Below are 24,917 nucleotides of genomic sequence, written 5' to 3'. Positions count from 1 at the left end.
TACAATAATGAAGACAGATGCCGATCACGGCATACCAGGCCATATACATATGTACACATATATATGTATTTTCTACAGTTAATTTCTTCATTGGAGACTTTTGCCTATTCCTTCTTATGTTAAATTTACAGTGGTCATGTTCAACAGTAAATTTGGCAATATTTTGCAACACATGCGTTCAATGTGTGCATTTATTATTCAATATCTAGTTTTGTATTTTTATCGATATTAAATTACAGTAAGAATCATATTGACTTATTTATTTAAAATGAAAATAGGAATCGGAGGTTTCAATTCTGGTCAAATGATAGCCATATTACATGTACATACATACAAAGCCTCGATATCATATTCGTGATATTAAAAACCTCTGAATGCTTTTATATTTATACGATGTTTTAAGGATACATATGTGACCTGGTCTACGAAAAGGGAGCTAACGTGCGAAAACTAGTTTTCTGGGAAACAGTGTTAAAAATAAACAACTCATTTCGTCAGATTCTCGTTATCTCATTAATTGTTCTCCTTTCTAGAGGCTTCAAGGACGTCCAGTAAGTGTTGTTTTTGGTCGGAATATTATTATAGTTCATCGTGTAAGTGTGGAACACTTGTGAAAAGTAACACTGCAGAACTGACGTTTACTCTAAACTAGAAAGCTACGCAAAGCTTGCTAAGCGGAAGAAATATGGACAGAGACAGAATACAGAGTTATGAGGCATAAAATTACATTTACCTTCTACAGAGTACCTGTTTGTCGTTCGATTTTCCTTTTTGTACATGCGTGTGGGAAGAAGCGTTACGATCTTTCAAACAAGTTATGACTTTTTGGATTCTATCACGTGAAAAAGCATCTCATCTGCCATCCGAATCAACTAAAAAGTGAAAATTGATTGATTTTTTGACACCTAAACCCCCTTTCCGTAGACCAATTCACATATATTCAAAGGGCTTGATGACGAATCTTTTCTTGATATAAAGGTTGCCTCCAACCCTACTGTTGCAATCTGGCAGATCATAAGTTTATCCTAATGATTGACATTTGTGATGTTATATATACTCCAAACGTCAAACATATGAGCGTTATTTGTATTGTTTACAGCTACTGAAAATATTCTTCTCGACCAAAAAGTGGCATTACATAGCGAACATTTTCGCGGGACTATTTTTTACAATTTTTGACGTGAATTATCTCAGCAACAGTAAACTTAATTCAACTTTTGGCGATGGAGCTACATCAAGGACCGTTTATCAGTGGTATTGTGGATCCATTCGAGCTCGTAGATCGCTTTAGTATGTTCTTGTTTCAGAAAACATTGACGCTGTGCGCAAACTAATATTTGCCAGATCGTCATGTGACCTATCGTGAGATTGAGGCAACTATAGATATTAGTGGGATTAGCATACACTCAATATTGCATGAATATTTGACTGTTAAAAAAATTCAATTTGGATCTCACACAATTTGTCAAAAAAGGATCGTTTCGCTTAGTCAAAACAAATATTTAAATAACATAGATAAACGTGCTTCGAAACATTTCTGTGATAACAGGAAAGATGATAAATCATAGACTTAATCGGATGAACCCGAAAATAAACAACAGTCGACTGTATAGGTTTTTCAAATTGGGCCAAATCTAACAAAAATTGTTCGACTACGAAGCACTTTCAAGCTAAAGTCGTTTTTGAAGAAATCAGAGAAACCAACCACAAGAAGAAATCAGACACACTTGTATCTAAACCGGATGGAAATTTTGAGTAGACGACTGAATTGATAACTTTTTAAAAACGGTTGACATTTGCCTCGTAGTTGGTGTACCCAATATATTAAATCTAGCTACTTTGGTTAAAGTGGTATCTCATAACTATATTTCATTTGAATGAATTCAGTCGATTCTAATAATAGTACTGTGAAATTCCTAATAACAATCGTCACAATATTTTGTCCGGCTAAGGGAACTGCGCAAAACAATTTCTTTGATGTGATCATTTACGCAATGTTCTTAAAAACCTGTCTCAAAGGAACACAAAAATTAGTAAGAATTCAAGAAAAATTTCTTAAAAAATATTATGAAATCTTGTCCGTTTATCAGATATCACCAAAATATTTCCAAATAATACCAAAAAATATTGCCAAAATAGTGTCCGTGTCTGGTCATTGGAACGTACTGTTCGGTTATACGAATTCCTTATGTATGAAAATTCTTATGAAAACTTTGTGTTCATGCAATTTGTCCAGTTATGGGAGATTTCCGGTTATGAGGACTATCCGTAATGGGAATTTCGCTGTGCATACCAACTTATAGGTTACTAAGATACCAAACAGGACAGCATGCCGGTCACGGTTTTTCGAAAAAGAGGTATTAAATTGAAGTTTTGGAAACTTCTATAAATGTTTTACCGCTTTTGAGTCTCGCAAACTGCGAGAGTAGAAAATGTTCGATTACACCCTAACGTAATCCTTCCTTACCTTTCAGAGCTAAAAAAAAAACGGCAATTTCGGCCTCCATTTTGTTATTGATTAAAATACAGTTTTTAGAGAAATATATTTTCCGTAACTATTTATTATGTTTCATTAAATAAACTTATTACTTTATTTTTTCTGCTGATTTGCTGCATTTTCAACCTAACCTCATTTATGCTAATTTGACTTGTGTAAATTTGAAATTTCATTGAGTAAACATTGCAACTCAAAATGTGCATCGTGGCAAAAAACCTTTAATGAATACACAACAAATTAATACAAAATCATGTTGAATAAAACACCTCTAACGGTCATGAATAAATTAGGCCATTTAAGGGGAACAAGGATGTTTGAAAAACAAGCAACCCAATGAATATTTGAGTGCTGAGCACCATCTCCCAATTGCCAAGCGGTGATTTCATGAATTTGTGATTGAGTAGGAGGTTAAGGGCGGTGCTCATTGCGAGTGATTTCGGAACTTTCGCAACTATCATTCGGCTCGGGTTGAAGGTTTACAATAGATTCACTTATTAAGTTTTATTCCCTCGAGCATGTGTACTTATGTAAGAATGAGTTCGTACTTAGTAATTCGCTTAAGACATCCGTTTTATGGTCTGAGTTAATTAAACAAAATGTCACGTGCTTCTCGTTCTTTAGAATACTTTTTGGCATTTTGAATTTTAGCTAGAGGTTCAATTGATGGCTGAGTGGCTTTTAATAAGTTTCGTTTTCTAAAATACCAGCATTACGTACAGACATTTATTGTGTGACTTTGACAATTTCTTTGCTGAAACTTGTGCGTAGACTTTCTACTCGGAAGTGCAGCTCGTTTCAGTGAGGTGAACATTCACCGCAACAGCAGTGTGCCAATGCTAGAGTTGAACGCAAACTATGCGCTCTAAGTGAGCCAGTTGGCTAAATATTCAAAGTCACACAAGGGTCAGCGCTGTCTAGCTTCTCTCACTTCATAGTAGGAACGAATTGGATATCGGTTATCTTTTTCCGTTCTATCACTTAACCTATGAACCTCGCGTCCGCTCAGCTTAGAAGATCGCTATCAATAGGTATTCATGCTGATAAGCTAAAAGCTATCGAACGCAAACAATCAAAATTCTTTAGAAGAAAATGAGGCTGAAAGATCCAGGCGCTTTCTCTGACATTAGCCGCCTCAACAAATTTGTGATCGGTACTTAGTGCTTCGTCGCTTAATTAGCTATCCAAATAAGATCCTTGTTTGGATCCATCTTTTAACCTAAAATAACCCAACCTTGCCTAAATATTAGTTTTAAAAAACCATGAACCCACATACATATGGAATGACTACTGGAGTCGAGAAAATGTGTTGGTATCGCTCGGTAAGACTCGGACTTATATTAAAACACTTTTGCATATAAAGAAAAACTTTCTTCAAACGCGTAGAAAGTGTTTCTCTCTCATACCAAGTCATATTTATTGTACTATGTATAGAAAGTTGTATTAAGTATTATTTTTGAAAATAGACATTTTTAAAACGTCTTTCAATTTAAACTGGTAGACACCACGCTACACTCTTTGCTACAGCTGACTCTATAACCAAATAATCGATCAAACTGTAAGACACTTGAAAAAGTTATGGGAACAGATTTTCTATCTATCTATGTATGTATATGTAAGATAATAATTTCCGTTATTGGTGATGACTTTATACCGTATACGTATATGGTCAATGTGATAGCCATTGTAATGACATTACGTACATATATACATACATCCTGTCAAGAACATGTAAATAAAACGAAAATTTTTCAATCATAATCCAAATTTATTTTATCGCCTTCAAAGTAAAGTTGAAGCGATGCACATGTGCCAGCGCTTCTTCCAATCGACAAAACATTTTTATAGGCACTTTTCGGGATGGCATTCAGCTCTCGCGTTGAATTTGTTTTGATGTCTTCAATTGAGTCGAAGCGTTAAATATTTCAGTTAAAAGTCACAAGGGGCGATTGCGGTGATTGCTCAGTAATATTTGTTGAGTGTTTGGCCAAAATATTTCACAAAAAAGTTAAAAAAAAAATTGTAAAATTCGACAACCACTACTGATGTCGACTGACATAAACAGCTGCTGTAAACACACTGGTGGACAGATCGCTTACCGTTGGTAATGAATAATCTGGAATCCTAGAATGGCATTCGAACTCTCTATTAATTTAAAGTTAGTATTAAAAAAAAAATATGTTAACCTCACGCTTATCTACCATCTTTTAAAGAGATACGATCTCTAACCAAAATTATATTTACTTTCAAACTTAATTTAAAGCTGAAAACAATTGCTACTAGCCGCACAAAAAATATGTGAATATTTACCTGAATGTGTTTAAATTTGTACTGAGCTTCATGCGTCGAAAGTAATTACTTCTTCTAACGTCAATGTTGCTGCATCAGCTTTTGATCCAATATCCGAGTCTAACAGAATAAATTAATTATTGTCTGAACATCCTTTTTAAAGTGAAATATAGCAAACACAAACAGTTACACGCCTCTGCTGCGTTATACGCGGTACTTTTACAGGGCGTGCACTTTGTCGTTGTGCGGTCGACGTGGTTGGTTTTGCGTGCCGCAGCACAACACACTCTCTCTATTACTTTCTGCATTCTCTGCCTTAGCATTGCGTTCATTATTCACAGTTATTCGTTAAAGTAATCAAACAAAAATTAAGTTGAGCTACTTCATTTCGAAAATTAAACACCAAAGAAGTAACAACGATTTTCGAAGGTACAATAGTAAGAGTAAATTTTCTCATCGTTTTATTTTTATGTGTCTAAAAATATCTTTTAGTTAAAATCTCTCTTCATAAGAATAGATACTATGAGCAGGTTAAATGGTCTTCATTCCGGATAAGTCACGGTTGCGTTTTGACACTCAATCAGTTCGGAAAAAAGCAATAAAAGGTTATCGAAGACTTCTATGAGAAAATTTCCGTAGGGCAAATCATGAAGATATGCTTCTTCTTCTTTACTGACGTGGAAACCGATTACGCGGTTATACCCGAGTTAACGACAGCGCGCCGTCGTTTCTTCTTTTCGCAAGGTGGCGCCAATTGGAGATTCCAAGCGAAGCCAGGTCCTTCCAACGGAGTGGAGGTCTGAGAGATATCCTGCATTGGATTTCGATGCTGACTTTGTTGTTGGTGTTGATGCTGGTTCCTAAATAAACGAAATTATCTACAACTTCGAAGTTAGTAGTGTCAGCAGTAACTTGGGTGCTTAAAAGCGGGCGCGACGACTGTTTGATTGATGACAGGAGCATAAGTCCCAAGTAAAACAATTATTTCTTTTATGTCACAAGTTTGTATATAATATATTCTGCGGACATTATGTTGAAAAATTACTGGGCTCCGTCAAGTCTTAAGTCGCCCACATTACAGTTAATTCATTACTGAACCTGTCGATGTCCACGGTCTATTAAATTTCCACTATATTTGTACCACCCAAAAGGAAACGTCGGAGACTCTGTAAAAGAATTGATCTCCTTCGGAATAGCTCGTAATTTTGTAAATATCGATTTAAAATTTTGCATACCTACTTTTTCTCATCATTATAGCTGCCTACAAACTGAACGGTCGGTATTAAGCGCTTCATTTCAGGAGCCATTTTCAAGAAATTTGGCATGGGTCAATGTTCGAAAAAATTGTTTAGCTGCCACACAAACTGACCGATAAAAATTAAGTTCTCATAAGGCATATTTTGTATTTGTAAAGGGTATTATAGCTTCGGTGCAATCGAAGTCAACGCTTTTCGTTTTTGAAATGTTGACACAAAGTGTTTTTGAATGTTAAATTCTTCTGCATTAAGAGCTCCTCGTTTTCCTGATTAAGCTCAGTGTTGGTGAAGTAGAAGAGTACGGCACGCTGTTCGGCCATTACCGAAATTGACTGTCAAACTTTGACAGTAATTATAAGTATGGCCTTCTGTCAAAAGCCACGTCAGAAAATTTTAGATTTGCGTTGGATAATCGCGTACTATAGAGTCTGACTGTATATTTTTGTACTCAAATATGGGTATCTAAATACAATGTACACATGTACGTAGCAAGCAGCCAACAAATTGCTTGAATATACTATATTTGCAAGTGGACACCGCATCGTGTTGCCACATTGTTTGTTAAGAGAGGGCTGATGGCAGGCTGTCTGCCTCATTGGAGCTTTACGACGTGGTATTGTCCCTGGCGCTATGCGTCTACATGCGAACCCACACGCAAACGATGAGCCACTGAACTACTGTAAGTGCACAGCCATAAATATTGTTGTAACAATTTTTCTTGTGTTTTTTGTTGCGCTGTAATGCACTCGGGTCTTGCCTTATGGGTTGACATTCTGGCTGGCTGCCGGCCCGGTTATACTTGGCATTTAGTTACTTAATAGAATTAATTACTTTAATAAATTGAGTTTGCCTTGTTGACATCACAGCGCCGTCATCTCGAAGGAATAACCAACAACGATAGCCATCAAACAAATGCCTTTGTTATTGTTTCTGGAAGCCGGTCAGGTAAATGACATTGATTTCGCTTTAGCATCGATATTTCACATGAACCCTTGTCAAACTACGGAATAATTCCTGCCTGCAATGCGTCTCAACTATCAGCTCAAGTTGCAGATATTTTCGTATAAATTAATTTAGACAATTTTTGAGTGGAGGTTGCAGCAGCGTATACACTTTCATTCTTTAAAAATTTAAAACAAATCTTAGAGATTTAAAAAAGTCTTGGATATTAAAATAATTAGTTTCTGACTATGTTTTTATACGTACATATATATTAAGCTGTTGAGATCGATATATTTGATATACGAAAAAAAAAATAACGGCTGTAACCCTCCCAACGCTCACTTTGATAAATTCTGGATCCTACTTTGGGGTATTGAAGCGCCATGATTCCAATTTGAATTATAGATCCGCTACAGTATAACATAAAGCTAGATGCTCTGGAGCTTTTGCCACAAGTCACAAAACTGGTAGTTACGCAAACAGCTATGCTCATTAGCTACTTTGCCTTGTGCCTGCTTATAGATTTCTGCCAATACCCTTGTTAATAAAAATGCGAGACATTTTTTGCAATTAACTTAAATAACATTTAATCCGAATTTACAAGTTATTCAATGTTAAATAAAAGGTTAAATCAAAGGTTAAAATTTAGTCTCAACTGCACCCTCTGAACGTTATCGACGGTACGATCGTTTTTCCCATTGCCTACTTTGTTAAATAGACAAATATCTCCCGCTTTCCCAATTGGACCAATCAGAATACGCCACGTCAGTTCATGCGTAAGCAAGTAGGACTTACGAGGATTACGTGAGTCATGCCTCCAGATCGTTCGTAACAACCCTTTTCTGCCCATCCTCTCCTCCTTGCGAACACTTCCTTTGTAGAAAGAGGGTTGCGGACCTATTAATCCAAAAGCAGTTGCAGAGCGGACAAGTTCCCCCTTTTAAGGAAAGAAATGATGGTCGTCTGCGACAGGCTGATATTTAGCTCAACTGCAACATCCCTTTGCAAGGCCCGACTCCGGTACCCTATATCGCAGAGAGTGCTCTCGAATATACATTTTGTTAATATAACAATTTCAGAGGACCCATCACAACGACTTCGATTGTTGGTTAACAACTCAAGAAGCTCGACTCGTAGAGGCGCCATAACAAGAGGGCAGTACCCGGCCTAAGGGAATATTTTCCCCAACAATACTCTTTATATTAGAATGCAATGCAGTTTCTCAAGGACCTTCGATCTACTATCTACTCGTAAGAAGACGCATTTCGCTATCTCTTCATTAACCAGCGAACTTTGGATTTCCACTACTAGCAGGAACAGATCAGGATTAATAGACTTACCTGCTCCGTAAGCATGCTGATTTAGATTTATATTTACGATCTCCAGGGTCAATCTCGACGCAGATAATATTTGTATGAAGTTTAGCACGTAAGAAGTGAGACTAATTGGCCTAAAATATAATAATATGTCTTTGTACCTTAGGTATGAAGATTGCCTTTATTTGTAGAGAATAAATGCCTTGAAACTGAATCCGAACAATTTAGCTCAAATACGCCAGCCGAATGTCCTTGAGCGCCTGGGAGTATTTGCGTTGGCGCACATTTTTCGGGGGGAGCGTTGGTCTCCAATCGCATGTAGTTCTTGTTCGATTTTCAGCAAATTAAGGTGAGCTTTCAAACCACTAAAGAGCTACAGTTCAGGACTCCGCTGGAATACAGTCGAATATATACCTTTGGCTGCAGATCATCATATACCTTACACCCATTTCTTTTGGGTAGTGACCAACTTATTGCAACCTAAAGACATTTTTTTGATGTTTGTAAATTCTAGACTGTCTTAACACCTTAACACCTGAAATTTCTTTGTATTATATATTTAGTACCAAAGATTGCTTCACTTGAAATGTTTGAGTAGATGTCAGGTATAAGAACGACACGCGATTGGACACCACTCCAAGTCCTTTAACTAAACCTTACATTCTCGTATACATATACATATGTACATAATATTTGCTCTTCAGGTGCTCTTCGTCACATATGGTAATGAAATGGCACAGGCTCAAAATTTCAGGTATTTGTCGCCGTGACCTAGTGTTGCCTGCCTAGTGTTTCCCTGCAGAGCGGAACCTTTCTAAACAAAAGGAAAATGACAGTATATGTATATGTACATATGTGCGGCAATTGTGGCGAGAACATATATTGTATTTCTAGCCTTGTAGTCGCATAATGTAAAAATGATTCGAGTTGAAAGAAAAATGTTGTTTAAAGACGGTGTAATGTTTATTTAACCCGCGAAAATGGCGCATGCGATGTCGCCCACCTGGTCTAGCTGCCGTCATATGTATGTACGTAGAAACATGCATACGCGCGAGTGTCTGCTGAGCATGTTGCCTGAATAATGATGTGCTATGTCGTTGCTGACACACTTAGGAGGTGTGCTGAAAAGTTCGTAGCCTGATAGACGGCTGGTCCTATTAACATTAAATCCATATGATTTTTAGTCAACCTCTGCCTTTCAAAGATATATGTACATATGTACAAATTTGAAAGCTGTCGAAATATTTCTTATGTAGCTAGTTTATGAAATAGAGCATTTGGGTGAAGGAACTTGTGTTAGTTTACAAAAAACTGGATCAAAAGGAATTCCCTTTGTTAATAAAGCATTGCTTTCTAGGACGAAAAAATACTGATGAAGTAAAGGTTTGGATTGATTTGAACTCTACACCAGAGAAATCAACCGTTGAAAAGGGATTTGCTAGTTCGAACGTGGCGAAATGGGCAAGGAGGACGATGAACGCTGTGAACGCCTAGAGTATAGATGGTACCGACGAAAACATCGAAAAGTCCAAAATTAATTTCGGATGCCTGAATGTTTTCTGATTTCAGTCTGCAAGAGAATGCTCCTTGATAAGAAAAAGGTATTCACAGAAACTGAGGATCATCTCGAGACATATGTAATTTAAAAATGGTAGTGAAAGCGTTTTTTCATCGTTGTATAGCCCCATATAGTAGTTATCCTACTTGTATATAGAATAACAAATTCAATATTTCCAAAAAAAGTTAGGTTAGCCTACGAGCCATTCAGTCCACCTGTTACTGAGGCAGTCGTGGTTATCTGCAAAGAGGTTTGCTCGAGTTAACAAACGACGGCAACTGAGGGATCTGTTTTGGTTTTGCAATGGCTGACTGAAATATGCTCATTTAGCATAAGAGATGTATGCGGTAAGAGAAAGTCTGTTATACACATTCATGAATAATTACATTGCAAAAGTTGCAAAGGAGAAATGTACACACATTCTTAGTAAAACTGATACTCGTACACACACCTAGTCCCACATTAAGTGAAGAGATAACATATGTATATGTAAGATAAGTCAATATGTTATTTAACTGATTGACGAGGAATTGGCTTAGCGGCGTTTTGAATCGTGTATTTTATTTACCAGCGTCGTTGATGAAATTGTTTATTAAGTAATTCGCAACCCTCCAAATTGTGTTCAAAGCCTGAAATACTATACATACAGTGAAATCGCCTAATATGTACAGTCCTCACAAGCTCATACCTCCCAACATACAAGATAACATACTTATATACTAATTTCATGAACACAACGTTTTCATTATTATATTCATTCAAAACCATTTTCTACAATCGCACATGAGTACGTGCCAATGACCGGACGCGGACACTATTTTGGTAATATTTCTGTGCAATTATCTCTGATAAACGGACAGGATTTTATAAAATGTGTTTTTAAATTCGTATTAATTTTTTTTTATTTTATTTTATTTTATAAGAAAATGATCACAGCAAACAAATCGACATGCGTTGACGTCGTCTGGCTCGCGTTAACTAAAGGGAAACTAATGGTATATTTGCCATGCATCCACTCCAGGCTGGCACTGGAACGCTCCCATATGTGTGGACATCTTCCATAGCCGAACAAAAACATTTCACTATGTATACATATATTCCATTATTAAAAAAAGAATAAACGAGCTCTTTATTTTCAATTTAAAATGGGCTCAAAACATTTTACTTTTCCCATATATTTAATATGGGAATTGGGTGGTGGTGCGATTTATAGAAATAAGTGATTCGGGGAAATATTTTGAACTGCCACAATTCGTGAAAAGGGTTTTTATGGTATACCGTGGACAAGGTACTAGACGTGTTCAAAGAATATCGGGAATAAAATATATTTGTAAGAAAAAAAGTTTATTTTAAAGGGTATCGGTTTAACTATATAAATAATAATTAAAATGAAAAACTTCATAACTTTTTTACAACGCAGACTCTTAGAGGGCATAAAATTTCTTTAAAAACCTGCCTCAAGTAATTTTTACTCAAAAACTCGCATATTTACAAGTTTTAAAAGTGAAAAATATTCGAACAACATACAAATACTGCGGCAAAAGTTTCTTACTTTCTTTTTCAAAAAATCGTTTCTTTTGTTTTTGTTTTTAATATGGCTCAGTTCAGCTGTTTATTCCATAACTATATACATATATACGATGCTTACATAAACGCCAATAAAATTACAGCTTATTGTTAAGGAAAATGAAAGCGAATACATTAATTATTATTATTCTATAAATTCTATAAACTTTAAAATTTTTAAATTGGTAAATACACAGTATTTAGTTATTAAGTATATTAATATATAATGACATACATGGTCTCATATTTGACATTATATGTATATGTGTATGTGAGCGTATTCAGCTTTCTTTGGTCTTCCTATAACATACCCTGCTAGATAAAAAAGCTTACTGTAACATTTTTAGATTTGCAACACACTTATGGATATATATTATATTTTGTGTAATAAAATACTTAAATTATGATCTGATTTATATATATTATATGTACACATATATGTATTTTGTATATAAATGCCATCAATATGTTTTGTTTTATATTAATTACTTACAATAAATAAAATAGCGTTTGAACGGCTCAATATTCGTTCAAGGCTTCATATATCCGAAGCTCTTAAATCTTTTGCTTGCTGAGAAAATACTACGTGGCCTGAATAGTATTTGGCATGAAGGCAAAAGTTTTTGAATACTAATAAGAGTAACCCTCTTCCATGGCCCAACTTTCAGAAGTCTATGACGTTGACTAGCTTATTTTGGCGTCGTTTAACGAGCGTTCTTCGAAACAATGAGACTCTTATGCGGCCAATCGCATTTTTTCCTAATTAGCCGCGTCATGTCCCCTTAATTGGTTGATGGATCATTTAAACCTTTCTTTGCGATTATAGAATAACTGAAAATCGATCCATCCATATTAAGAGTCGCTTCATATGGGCGCTGAGCACAATGCTTGACTAGTACACTTTAAATATTAGATGACAAAAACATGTACATGAACATGAAGCACACCTTACACATGTCCACACATAGTCCGATGCACGCTCCACGCCTTGAATTCTTTTCAGCTTATAATTCTAAATATATATTCATATGTATGTGTGTCAAATGAATATATGAAAATATCCATTGACCTACGATTGTGCGCCCACCTGCTGGCCTACAGCCGCATCGATGTAGTGGTGGTGGGTGTTTGTGGTCGCATAATGTTGCTGCAGAAGCGTCGGCAGACGAGTCGCCAGAATGCTACGCGAAAGTCGATGCTGTAGAATGCATAAATGAAGGGATTAATGGCGCTGTTCAGCCAGCCCAGCCAGGTGAGCACATGCGTGAGGGTCCGGCTGACCTGTCGCGGCTCTAGAAACGGTGTAAGCAGGTAGTAAATGAAGAATGGCAGCCAACAGGCAATAAAGCCCCCGACCACAATGCTCAACGTTTGTGTAGTCTTGTGCTCTTTTCTCAGCGAAATTATGCAGTTGGCCAAGGATCTCAGTTGTTGCTGTTGCGGTTGGGAACCGCGTGGCTGCTGCATACGAGCTATCGATCCAGGCGGACACGACTGGGCGTATTGTTGCCTTTTGCCATTGGACGTGTACTGATACACCACACTTGGTGGCGTTTTCCATGACACGGGTCGTGTCAAATCGTTGATATTACCCTTACCGCTATTCGCCTTTGATAAGCTGAGCAGTGGACGGACGTTTTCCGCATCGGGCACCATGACTTCAGTTAGCTCATTAATGATGGTTTGATTGGAAAATCTCCGCTCTTGCGAGGCCTTCTCGCCTGTCAACTCGAAGAAATCCTGCTCAGCATAATTGTAAGTATCAACCGTAGTGTAACGCCTGAATCGCTGCGAGAAGAAGAAAATAATAAAGGTTGACCGGATTAAATTTGTAACGAATTATCAGCTTATGTAGCTTTTTCTATCGGATATATGTTTACAATATTGCAAGAAAAACTAAAAAAATTTAATTATTATTCTGTAGGACTTTTTAATTAAATTCATATGGAATGAAAGGGAATTAGTAATGGCAGATGTAGGTGTGGTTTAATTAAAGGTGAAGTATTCGTTATAAAAAAACATCAACTCCTTTTGCGAACTTTAAGAACCACTTGATATCTAAGTTTAAGACTTCGTCTAGTCCTTTGAACCGCAAAGCTCCTAGATATCTAAGACGAGTTCTAGATAGTGCTGGACGGAGACATAGGAGGTGTTTCAGCGCCTCTCTCAAGTCTGTGCACTTTCTGCTTGTATCGTCGTTACTCATGACCATAAAAAACATGCGAGTTTTCCTACGGGAAATGCGAGGTATATTTTTATTTTTTTTAAGACGTGGAACGCTACGAAAACATATGTAAGACCCAAAGGTGCCAATTAAGATAGAGAAGACGATTAAACTAAAAACAATAAAACACATGTCAAAGCTCTCTCTCCACCAAATTTTATATTTACTAAACTTATTTATTCGATCTTGCATGACAGTGCGCTCCTCATTTTGGAAGTTAAGCACAGAGCGAATAAAAAGACATTCATCTTTTGGTTCGCCTGATTGGCGAACAAAACCAAGTAGTTTCTCTAAATTGGCCTTGTCGATAATTTCCTAATTGAATTCGCTTAACTTGCTAGTTGTTTATTGCAAGCCACTACTAATTATTAATTTACCTTCCAATGCACACTGGTGTGGGTCATTTTGTCATGTCTCGAGGCGATAACGCAGGAAATGCGCGCATAAACGTAAAGCATCACAATCATTGGCAAAAAGAAGGAGCCGCTGGCCGAATAGATGACGTATCCTTTATTTTGATTATAACGGCACTCATTACGGTCACGTCGACCCGGCTCGTACCTATAGCAATATGGAAAAAAAGTCAAGAACATCAGCAATTATCGGGTGATTTTTTAAGAGCTTGATAACTTTTTTAAAAAAAAAAACGCATAAAATTTGCAAAATCTCATCGGTTCTTTATTTGAAACGTTAGATTGGTTCATGACATTTACTTTTTGAAGATAATTTCATTTAAATGTTGACCGCGGCTGCGTCTTAGGTGGTCCATTCGGAAAGTCCAATTTTGGGCAACTTTTTCGAGCATTTCGGCCGGAATAGCCCGAATTTCTTCGGAAATGTTGTCTTTGTCTCTTATACACATCTAGATGTGTATAAGAGACAGATGTTGCGTGTAGCGCCATCTTGTTGAAACCACATGTCAACCAAGTTCAGTTCTTCCATTTTTGGCAACAAAAAGTTTGTTAGCATCGAACGATAGCGATCGCCATTCACCGTAACGTTGCGTCCAACGGCATCTTTGAAAAAATACGGTCCAATGATTCCACCAGCGTATAAACCACACCAAACAGTGCATTTTTCGGGATGCATGGGCAGTTCTTGAACGGCTTCTGGTTGCTCTTCACCCCAAATGCGGCAATTTTGCTTATTTACGTAGCCATTCAACCAGAAATGAGCCTCATCATTATGTAGACCATAAATCGGACGTAAAGCGCGAAACACATTTCGAACCGAACACTGATTTTGGTAATAAAATTCAATGATTTGCAAGCGTTGCTCGTTAGTAAGTCTATTCATGATGAAATGTCAAAGCATACTGAGCATCTTTCTCTTTGACACCATGTCTGATATCCCACGTGATCTGTCAAATACTAATGCATGAAAATCCTAACCTCAAAAAAATCACCCGATACATTTCAATTTGGTTGAAAGGCAAAAGGCGTTTCGAATGGCATCCATGTGCCGGCGGGTTGCTACATCACCTTAATGCTTAATGCATTTATTACGACACAACTTACCAGCCGAGCATGGGCGGACAAGTTATCGCCAGCGCCAGCACCCAAACGATCAGTATCATTAACAGCGCCAAGCGTTTCGAACGGCGTTTACGTGAGTACTTCAGCGGTTTTGTCACGGCGAGGTATCTGTAAACGGTGGAAGAAAACACAATTGGACTTACTAGAATAGAGCTATAGCTTAATATTCATTATATAAGCGAATTGGCTTTGTAGAGGGGCAACTCACCTGTCCACGCTGATGGCGCACAAGCTGAGTATGGACGCGGTACAGAGCAGTATATCGAGCGATATCCAAATGTCGCAAAGTATCCAACCGAGACGCCAGGAGCCTACAGTAAAGTTAAAGTTTTCAAATAATGCTTACATGATTTTTGAACACATGCTTATGATTTGAAATATAATTTTGGTACTAATGAATTGTATTGAGTTTTAACATAAAGAGATAAAAACTATCCTATAGCCCAGTAACTACCTCCCCACCAATCGGTTCAGCCGTTCTTGAATTATAAATAACTAACACGGTTTTCTTTGTTATGCATATGTATATAGGATTACCGTATTTTTCAATAAGTTTTGCCGTTTGATAAGAAAAACAAAATTTTATGATTCAAAATATGCTTTATTATTCAGTATAATCTGCCTGATCATTGAAGTGAGAATCCGGAAGGCCTGCAAAATACACTTCAAGAGCCACGCACACATTTTTTTGAGTTTTGGTAAACAAATGGAAGTCGCTTTGGGTCAAATCTGGTAAATAACGTGGATGCTCCAACAATTCGAACTTTAATTCATGAATTTTGGTCAACATGCTCTTGTGACACGGCGCATTATCCTGACGAAAAAGGATTTTTTTCTTCTGCAAACCGGGTCTTTTCTCACGAATATTTTCCTTAAACTAGTCCAAAAGGTTGCAATAATATTCAGAATGAATTGTTTTGCCAGTTTGCAAGTAATCCACAAACAAAATTTTCCGATTTCCGGACAAACTCGTTTCGAAGACGAACAACCAGGTTCACACCACTCTTTAGCCTCTTGTTTTGATTCGGGATCATGGTGATAGACCCAAGTCTCATCCATAGTGATGAATCGACGCACAAAATCCATTTTATCCTTTTTATAACGTGCCAAATGTTGCTGGGAAAATCGTATTCGAATGTGCTTTAGTTCCATTGTTAGCGAATGCGGCACCTATTGTGTAGACAGCTTTCTTAAACCAAAAATTTCGCTTAAAATATGGATCACACTGCCTAATGAGAGGAGTAGAGCCTCTACTAAAGCTCTCTCTGTCAATCAACGATCTTCCAAAACCATATCCTGTATTTTGGCAATGGTTTCTGGTGTTGACGCGCTTTTTGGACGTTCTTCAGGTGGATCGGTTTCAAGGCTTGCACGACCACGTTTAACAGTCTTTCACTTGTTCTAATAGTAGCTGAACAATCATTATACACTTTTAACATTCGTTCGTGAATATTTTTGGTGCTACACCTTCCGAAAATAAGAATTTTATCAACGCACGATTTTCCATTGCAAAAAAATACTTTGACACGGCGATACTAAATGGCTTGTAAACAAAGAATGAATTGACAGATTGAAATGAAACTTCAAATACGTTCATATCAAGAGTGTACCCATAAAACAAAGAAATGTTGGGCTAGTAGCAACGCCCTCCCTTATCGAACGACAAAACTTATTGAACAACCTGGTACCTCGTGTTTTCTATGGAGTCCCTTTCTTGACATCCGAAACCAATTTAGAAAATTTCCATTTTCTCTCCGTCGTACGAGAATAATGGAGGCAATGAATTAATCAGTATTATAGTTTCATGGGCCTTCCAAGGGTACCTATGTACATACATATGTATATTAACCTTAATTTAGCAGCAGATTTCATACAGCGATATACACCCTTACGGTGGCAACTTCATGTAGAATATGGCTTTTTGTTTGCACAAAAATATCATTATTATTAATGGGTTGTAAAAAGGCTTTATTTCGTGGCGAAATGTCAATTAAATTATATTTTTTATTTGTACGTATGTATGTGCGCATATCCACGTATTTTGGTTTTCATTATCTTTTTATGTGCTTTTCCATATGGAATTCTACCAAAGGCACACATTCACACTTGAAGACTTCATAAAAACTCATAGACGCGTAAATGGCGTCGCCAAGCTGTTTAATACTTTTTGACGAGCTGAGATTACTTCCAACACATTTTGAGGTATGCGGAGAAATGATTCAATTCAAGTGTTTGACCACATTCTTCGACATAAAAATTTTTATTTCCACATTTCTTTGCTTTGCACCGCTTGCGTTTGTCGTTTACAGTAACAATTTATGGAAATCTTCCTCGTTTTACGCATTAGATAAAAGGTATGCGAATGATTTTAAGATAACACAGGTTCACAGTCGAATAAAGTTGTGTTCACACTGCTACGTAAATAAATTGTGGTAAATTGCCTCAATAAACCAAGTGCACTCTTATTTTCGGTTATGTTTTTGTTGTGAGAGTTTGAGGGAGCTATGTTATAATAATATAATAAGCATTTGATTAAACGAAAATAGAACATTTCCAGATTCGCAGTTTTTTCTACTTTTATTGCACTGAAAATTCTTTGTTTTTGAACTTTTAATAGCGATGATGATATCTGATGTTTTTCAATTATGGCCAATAAAACTTAAAACCGAAATTGTTTCGATTTAATTTAGCTCCTGATTCTTGATAAATTATGTACCACATTTTATGATTTATGGCTAAAATGATCTAGTTTATGAATAAACTAAGAATGAGCGCTAAATTCAGAAAGTGTGAACAAGATGTGAGCATCTCAAAATCTTCATTATGTAATCTTTATAGAAAAAAACTTCTCATATTTATACCAACAAGAGACCGTGAACTGAAAAATATCTGACTTCAGGAATTCCTTTTATAATCTTATTCTCTTATGAGGATTCTCTATAGACCCTATAAATATATACATATATAAATGAATAGTATGAGGAGCCGTTTGGATTTAGCATGTGCGTCTGTGTTATACTACTGAGGGAAAACAAAAAGGGTGTCACTTTTTTATTTAAATATCGCGCGAAATTCCATTTTTTTTTTGTAGCTGGGTACGAGTATAACCGTCAGCGATCTGCACATGGAATAATAATTAGTATTTATACGCTTGTCTTTTTGAAGTTCATATAGTTCATTCGGTATTTTTACAATGAGTGAAATTATTCAACAAAGAAGTTCCATTAAATTTTGTGTGCAGAATCAAATTTCTGGTGGCGAAACTTTTGATAATTGTTTGTCGGGAGCAAGTGTTTTTGATTGGTACAGATTATAATCTATAATCTTTGAATAATTATTCAAAGAGGGTCGAGAACGGAATACTATTGGAGCGATTCATAAAAAGAGGCCGAAATTATGAGCCGACAACTCTTGGTTTTGCACCCTGATAATGTGCCGTTGTATACTACATCGATTCTTCGTGAGTTTTTCGCCAAATTTCTAACCAATACCGTGCTGTAACCACTGTATTCACCTCATGCAGCGTGGTGTTACTTCTGGTTATTCAGCAAACCCAAACGACCACTCCGAGGAAACCGTTTTGAGTCAATTGAAACCATTAAATGTGCATCGCTACAAGCATTGAAGGCTGGAATTGATTTTAACAACTGCTCCAAGGATTTAATAAACGTTGGCAGAAGTGTATTGGGATCAAGGGGGATTACTTTGAGGGGACGGCATAGATTTCGAATAACGAATTAAGAATTTTAATCTTTCTGTTTTTTGCCCATAGTAGTATACGCAAAGTAGTCAGTAGTCCCCGCAACAAGCTACACAGCCGGAACCACCGTTATCGGACCATAAATAAACCGAATTTTCGAGTAGGGATAATACGATTTATAAGTGTTGTTTCGGCCATTTTTAATTTGTCATAATCAGTATTTTTATTTTATTCAGTAATGTTTACAAGTACATCATTGAAAGATATAAGGAAGAACAATGTTTACAAACTATTCAATGTTATTATCAAAATAATACCAATTGCAACTTTTACCATTTTATGTTCCTAATAATCGTCCATGTGTGCTCGCCATTTGTCGAATTGTCAAAAACCGCTCGAAGTAATGAAGATGTTGCTGCCGTTCAGGCAAAGGACCGAAGACCGCAATTTGTCGATTCCAAGACGTTCTCAAGAATTGGAACTGTCCCAAGGCACAAACTTGCGGATTTTGAGCCAGAATTCGGGATTGCATTCGTATACAATTGTTCTTATTCAAGAACTAAAGCATCTTTTGAAGAACTGAACAGTAAACTGTAAGTTTGCTTTGGAACCACATGAAAACGCTAACGTTTTTTTAAAGAAATCATCTTCACCGATGAGGATCCCTTTCATCTCAGCGGTGCGAAAAAAACAAAACTGTCGATTCTGGTGCAAATAAAATCCTCAAATTATTCATGATTAACCATTTTGTGTAGTTTTTGGTTCGGTGGCATCATTGGTCCATATTTCTTTCGTAATAAATCTGATGACACCGTTACTGTCAATGGAGAAGCAACATAGATCGATGAAAGTATACTTTTTATAGCCACAATCACAAGTTGATCTTCACAGCATCTGGTTCCAACAAGACGGAGCTACGTAGCATACAGACGTGCAACAACCGAGTTATCGCGAGAAAAATTTGGAGATTTGCTTATTTCAAGAAGTTGTGACATTGAATGACCTTCAAGAAGTTGTAATTTAACACCATTATACTACTATATTTCTTGTGGAATTATTTGAAGTCATTGGCCTTTGGCAATAAGCTAGATTCTCTTCAAGCTTCGGAAGTCAATATTGAAAGTTCTATTCATGTAAAAAATACTCGAAAATTGGGTTCATTGAATTCGTTCCTACGAGTACAGAAGAAGTCGTAATTTTATCGATTGTACTTCATAATATCCATAATGCAACATGTATGCATTTAAACTAACAGTTAATTTGAAGCTCTAGTTTGGCACATTATACCTGGCCTTCAAGTCGGAAGGTACTATAGCATTATATGTGAGCGGTCGGTGTGTGTGGAGTGGTAGCAGCTAATGGACTCGGCTCGCAATATTGACTAAATTAAGTTTTTTGGAAAATTTAAAGCGGCGTATACCCGGAACCGCAACGAAATAGGACCTGCTATGAAGGTTTAGTCTGGTGCACGATGGCAATCCTAAGCAGATAGTTATGGTTATCTAGCAATGTATGTTGTTCAAAGGATAAGAAGTTACCACATCCACCTTAAGGTCCGGATCTTAATTCTATGTTGAACAATTATTTATTCGGTATAATGCTTCAGGGACTCTATCACTCTTATTGGAAACTCCTTTAGCTTCCGTACAAACTGTTAGATTAAAATCACCTGAAACACTATTTTATTCCATGAGTGATAAGTGATTTCGGGCCAACGATACAACGTTATCTTTGTGGAAGTTGTTAACGCTTTTTCTCATTTTAAAATAATAAAATTGATATTTGTTGAATCAGCTAAGAAAGACATTTATAACAGTATATTTGAACAAATTATTGGGCTTAAATATTGACGGCTACCAAAAAAAAGATTCTTTACTTACCCACTAAATGTACGGCTACGGCAGGTGGCATTACGAATATGCCCACCAAGAGATCTGCAACCGCCAGACTCATTACAAAACAGTTTGTTACGGTGCGCAGGCGTCGTGTGGTTATAATCGCCATTATTACTAATGTATTGCCCAGTATCGTGATCACGATGAGCACACAAAATATTGTGATGAAACAAATGCCTTGCCAAGACAGCATAAGATCATAGAAATGTGTCCACTCTTCGCTCGATGAATTCGAAATCTCCAAAACTTCAGTAACGGCACTGGTAACGGTGGTGTGCGTCAAAGAAGCATTTGATTTGCTAACAAGTCGTTGATCCAAAACCGACTGTGTCATGTTGTCGCTGTTGGGTGTAGACGGCGTGTAGTATATAAGACCAGACGGACTCCGTACAAAGCTATCTTCGTTCGCTCTGCGTGAAATGTGCATGTTAATGTGGTAATTAAAAAAAATGTGAAGAATAATTGAAATCACTGAAATAAACATATTTATTGGTTAAAAAAGAGCAAAATGGTGACAATTTAAATTTCTGGTCATATATGTACATGCATTTGTCAATTTAAAAACAAGAAGAACTGTTAACTAACCCTTCACAAATACAAAATATTTCGTGCAAGAATCTAATACTGTTTGATCTATTTGTACGTCATCTATATGCTACAGTGATCCAATCAGAAAGTCCTTCCCCTTTTGTTCGTCGGGAGAGAACTTTACTTCACAATTGCCTACTAGGGTGGGTCGATTCCGGACTTTTTCGATTCGGGATTTCTAATAGGGCGAAAAAGTTGCCTTGGTACTGCCTGATTCCAATGCAACTTTTTGTTTTGAGATCGGATTGCATCTTCAACCCCAACTCCGGCCTTGAAATTTCGGAAATTCGCCTAAAATCGTGAAATTATCTACCCAGCGCCTGAAATACGCATATCATGGCAAAAAGTACTAAACTTTGGCACTTGTTGCCTAGATTTCAGTGTAGAGCGTATAAAACGATCACAAAATTGGGGGCCAATAACTTTAGAAGATGCCTCTGTCACCAGTTTGACGGTTCTCTCGACTGCCACGGTGTGAGAGGGGAATTCACTAAATTTCCATACCTCTGCAGTGTCACCAGACAGCCCTTTTATGAGTTCTTCGTTAGAAACTGAACAAAGAACTAATGGAACAGTCAAGGTAATAGTCTTCCAGTTAATCATATCGTAATAATTATTAGCTTTGAAATTCAGCTTTGGCACTTTATTACATTTAAACCTTCCATTTACAGTGTCAGACTCTGCTTCTCTGGCTGCCAGAAGACGGTCAAGGGCCAACTTTCTGACTTCCATCCGTTCGTCAGTCATCATACTAAGGAGAATGTTTTCTGGAAGAGCGAAGAAAGCATTCTCTTGAATGGATGAATCGACAACCTTGCGCAGTTTAACAATTAAGTCTCTCGACCTTTGAATTGCAGCATAGAGATGGCGCGAGCCATCTTTGATTGAACTGTTGAATCTTATTGAGAACCWCAAAGGTGAGTAAACTGTAAGTATGTACTTGACCAAAATCTTTATTTCCTTTGTTGGTTGTCAGTAGAAATGTATAATCCCAGAATTCTATTTGCACAGGTGAGCCAGCGAGATTTGCACATGTTACCTGGATGCATCGACGCTAAACCTGCGGAACATTGACCGGAAAAATTAGCTTCTAATATTTTATAGAGATAAGCTTGGTCTGTGCTAAGTTGGGTCGGATTAATAACCTCAGAAGGTAATTGGCAGGATGGAAAACTCTCAAATTTGCCAACAGGAGACTTCTCACAATCAGGGAGCAGTTTACCTATATCGCCAGAGAATGTATTTGGACTCTTTGAGACACCATCTATGTGTTTGAAAAGAGCACGAAATGGAAGTTCGTTGAAATGTAGAAGATAAACAACCCACTGTAATGGCCTACCTATTCTTTCTTCTAGTTTCCGAATGATTCCACCTTTCCAACCTGTGTTCTTGTTGGTACCATCAGCAGCGACAACTTCTAGATGTTCCACATCAACTGAATTGTCTTGTAAATGTTGCCATATAGCTTGCGTCTCATCCTCAGCTGACCCGGAAGGAGAGGTGACGTGGCCAAAGTAATGACAACCAAGTTCCGCTATAAGAGAAATATGTTCCTCTTTGATAGTGTCGCGGTAGTACTTTTCACCTTCGCTGACTTGTGTAAGTATATTGTCTTTGCGGCCGTCAAAATACAGTCCATATACAAAGTCAATACTTTCGATGTTTTGGAGCTTAACTCCAACACTTTTTTTTGTCCGACTAATCTTGCATTTGTCAGTGACAAAGCTAGCCTGATTCTCTGTTATCAAACCTGCTTTTTTGGCATCCAGAAAAGCAGATGAAACAATCAAGGCCGCTGCGGGGGGGTTCGATAAGGCCATGCGAAATAAGACCATAATGGCCTTATCTCTCATCCAAATGAGAGATAAAGCCATATTCTCTAATTTCCATTTAAATGTGAGATGAAACCATATATTTTTTTGATCAGATGGGACATAAAGCCATATTTTTTATTTGCAAATGAGAGGTACTGCCTCTTTCTTTTAAAGTAAATGGAACTAAAGCTATTACGGCTTTATTGCACATTTGAAAATGGTTTTCTAGAAAAACTAAGAAAACTTTTCGCATGGGGGAGGGGGCGGGCCGGCGCGCGAACGGCGCGGCGCGGCGACACGCGAAGGAGAGTAATCACAATAACCGCCAAACCATGCTAATTGCTTCCTTCCGAGCCACTCATTTGGTTATAGCATTAGAAATAGTCGGTGAAATAAATAAAGCGTATGAAAAGTCTTTCTCTATAATTGTGTCTATGTAAAATTTTTCTTTTGGATCAAATCTAGACATAGCGAATTGTTTTTGAACTTCTTCATTTCTAAACATATCAATGATTTCTTCGAATGTGGTAGGTTGTTTGGGATATTTTTCGTGTGACATTTTTCGTGAACCAAACTCCACTAAATGTGCAGATGATCTATGCTTTTTGCACTGATCGTCAAATATTTCACGAACACTAGTTCTTTTTAAAGTGGCATTTTTGACCTCACTTTTGATCGCATTTATTATTTTCAATTTATCAAACAATATATTTTGTTTTTCATGATCATGGACTGAATTTGAGTTTTTAATTTTACGACAATGAATCAGGAGGTTGTTGAAATCAACTGCAACGCCAACTTTACAGTTCTTATTGTATTAATAATAGTATTTAATATTTCTACTTGTATATTTATATCTATAGATTTGTTCTTCCTTTTCAATATACAAAAGTATGTGTTCACATTTTTCATTTTGTTTAGAATTTCGCGAAATTGAAAACACGTGCACGGCAATAAAAATATGGCATTAAATAATAACGTCATTGTCAAATGCACTTTTTATCAACACAGGGTGACTTCTAATAAAACAATACATTGCCAATTGCACTTCTTGTCAAAACAGGGTGAGGATTTCCCATTTTTGTTATCTTGTAAAAGGGTAACACTTTACTAATCTTGCATAAATTGCAAAATATAAAAAACGTTAAAAAAATCAAATATGATTTTTCTTTAAAATGCATTTGAGATATAAGGCCATATTGAATTATGTGCTATTGTGAGATAAATGCCATCATGACCTTAACTCACGTGTCCTTATCGCACCCCCCCGGCCGCTGCTCTATCACTTACTCCAAATCTTTGGGCAGCTAAAGCAGTGTGTTCTAATACTAGTGTGTTTTGTTTGGTTTTGGAGGATGGGAGAGAAAATTCATGATCAGCATCGTTTTTGGAAGAATCCATGTGCGACGCACATACATTGTTGTCGTCTGTATGAGAGTCTGGCTGATCTGACTGGTCACGTGTTCTAGCTGATACTTTTCTGGTAAGTGTTGATGTTGAATTACGTTTTGAAAGCTTTTCTTTACGTTAATTTTTCTTTGTAATCTTTTTTGTTTCAGGTAGATCAACACTTCCAATGCGACGAATTCTTCTGGTCCTCTGGTCCAAGAGAAATAGTTGTTCATTGATAGGAACTTTCSYTTCCTTTGGACAAGTGCAAGAAGAAAAATAAATGCATTTACAAGCAGCGATGTCAAATAATTTTCCGGCAGAAGAGACAAAGTCGTCTCTTTTAGAGCT

General features: G+C 36.9%; 1 protein-coding gene across 5 annotated transcripts in view; it reads right to left on the bottom strand.

Annotated features, from left to right (window-relative positions):
* Positions 1-11,855: 11,855 nt before the first annotated feature.
* LOC108970611 (probable G-protein coupled receptor No18) overlaps positions 11,856-24,917 on the bottom strand; it is a 33,965-nt gene continuing 20,903 nt past the window's right edge. For 2 of the 5 annotated variants that reach the window (XM_018936099.1, XM_018936100.1), the window contains exons 2-6: positions 20,761-21,185; positions 15,389-15,491; positions 15,163-15,288; positions 14,023-14,206; positions 11,856-13,209 (exon numbers count right to left, since the gene is read on the bottom strand). In XM_018936099.1, the coding sequence (XP_018791644.1) occupies positions 12,517-13,209; positions 14,023-14,206; positions 15,163-15,288; positions 15,389-15,491; positions 20,761-21,109 (1,455 nt within the window). In that variant the 5' untranslated portion in view covers positions 21,110-21,185 and the 3' untranslated portion in view covers positions 11,856-12,516. Of the gene's footprint in view, positions 13,210-14,022; positions 14,207-15,162; positions 15,289-15,388; positions 15,492-20,760; positions 21,247-24,917 lie in introns of those variants that run through there. The other 3 variants (XM_018936097.1, XM_018936096.1, XM_018936098.1) reach the window with 2 other exon arrangements.

This window comes from Bactrocera latifrons, unplaced genomic scaffold (genome assembly GCF_001853355.1).
Source record: "Bactrocera latifrons isolate USDA-ARS-PBARC rearing strain unplaced genomic scaffold, ASM185335v1 scaffold_301, whole genome shotgun sequence".
Lineage (NCBI taxonomy): Eukaryota > Metazoa > Arthropoda > Insecta > Diptera > Tephritidae > Bactrocera > Bactrocera latifrons.
Note: the sequence above shows the minus strand (reverse complement) of the source record. Positions and strands in the feature narration are given on the sequence as shown.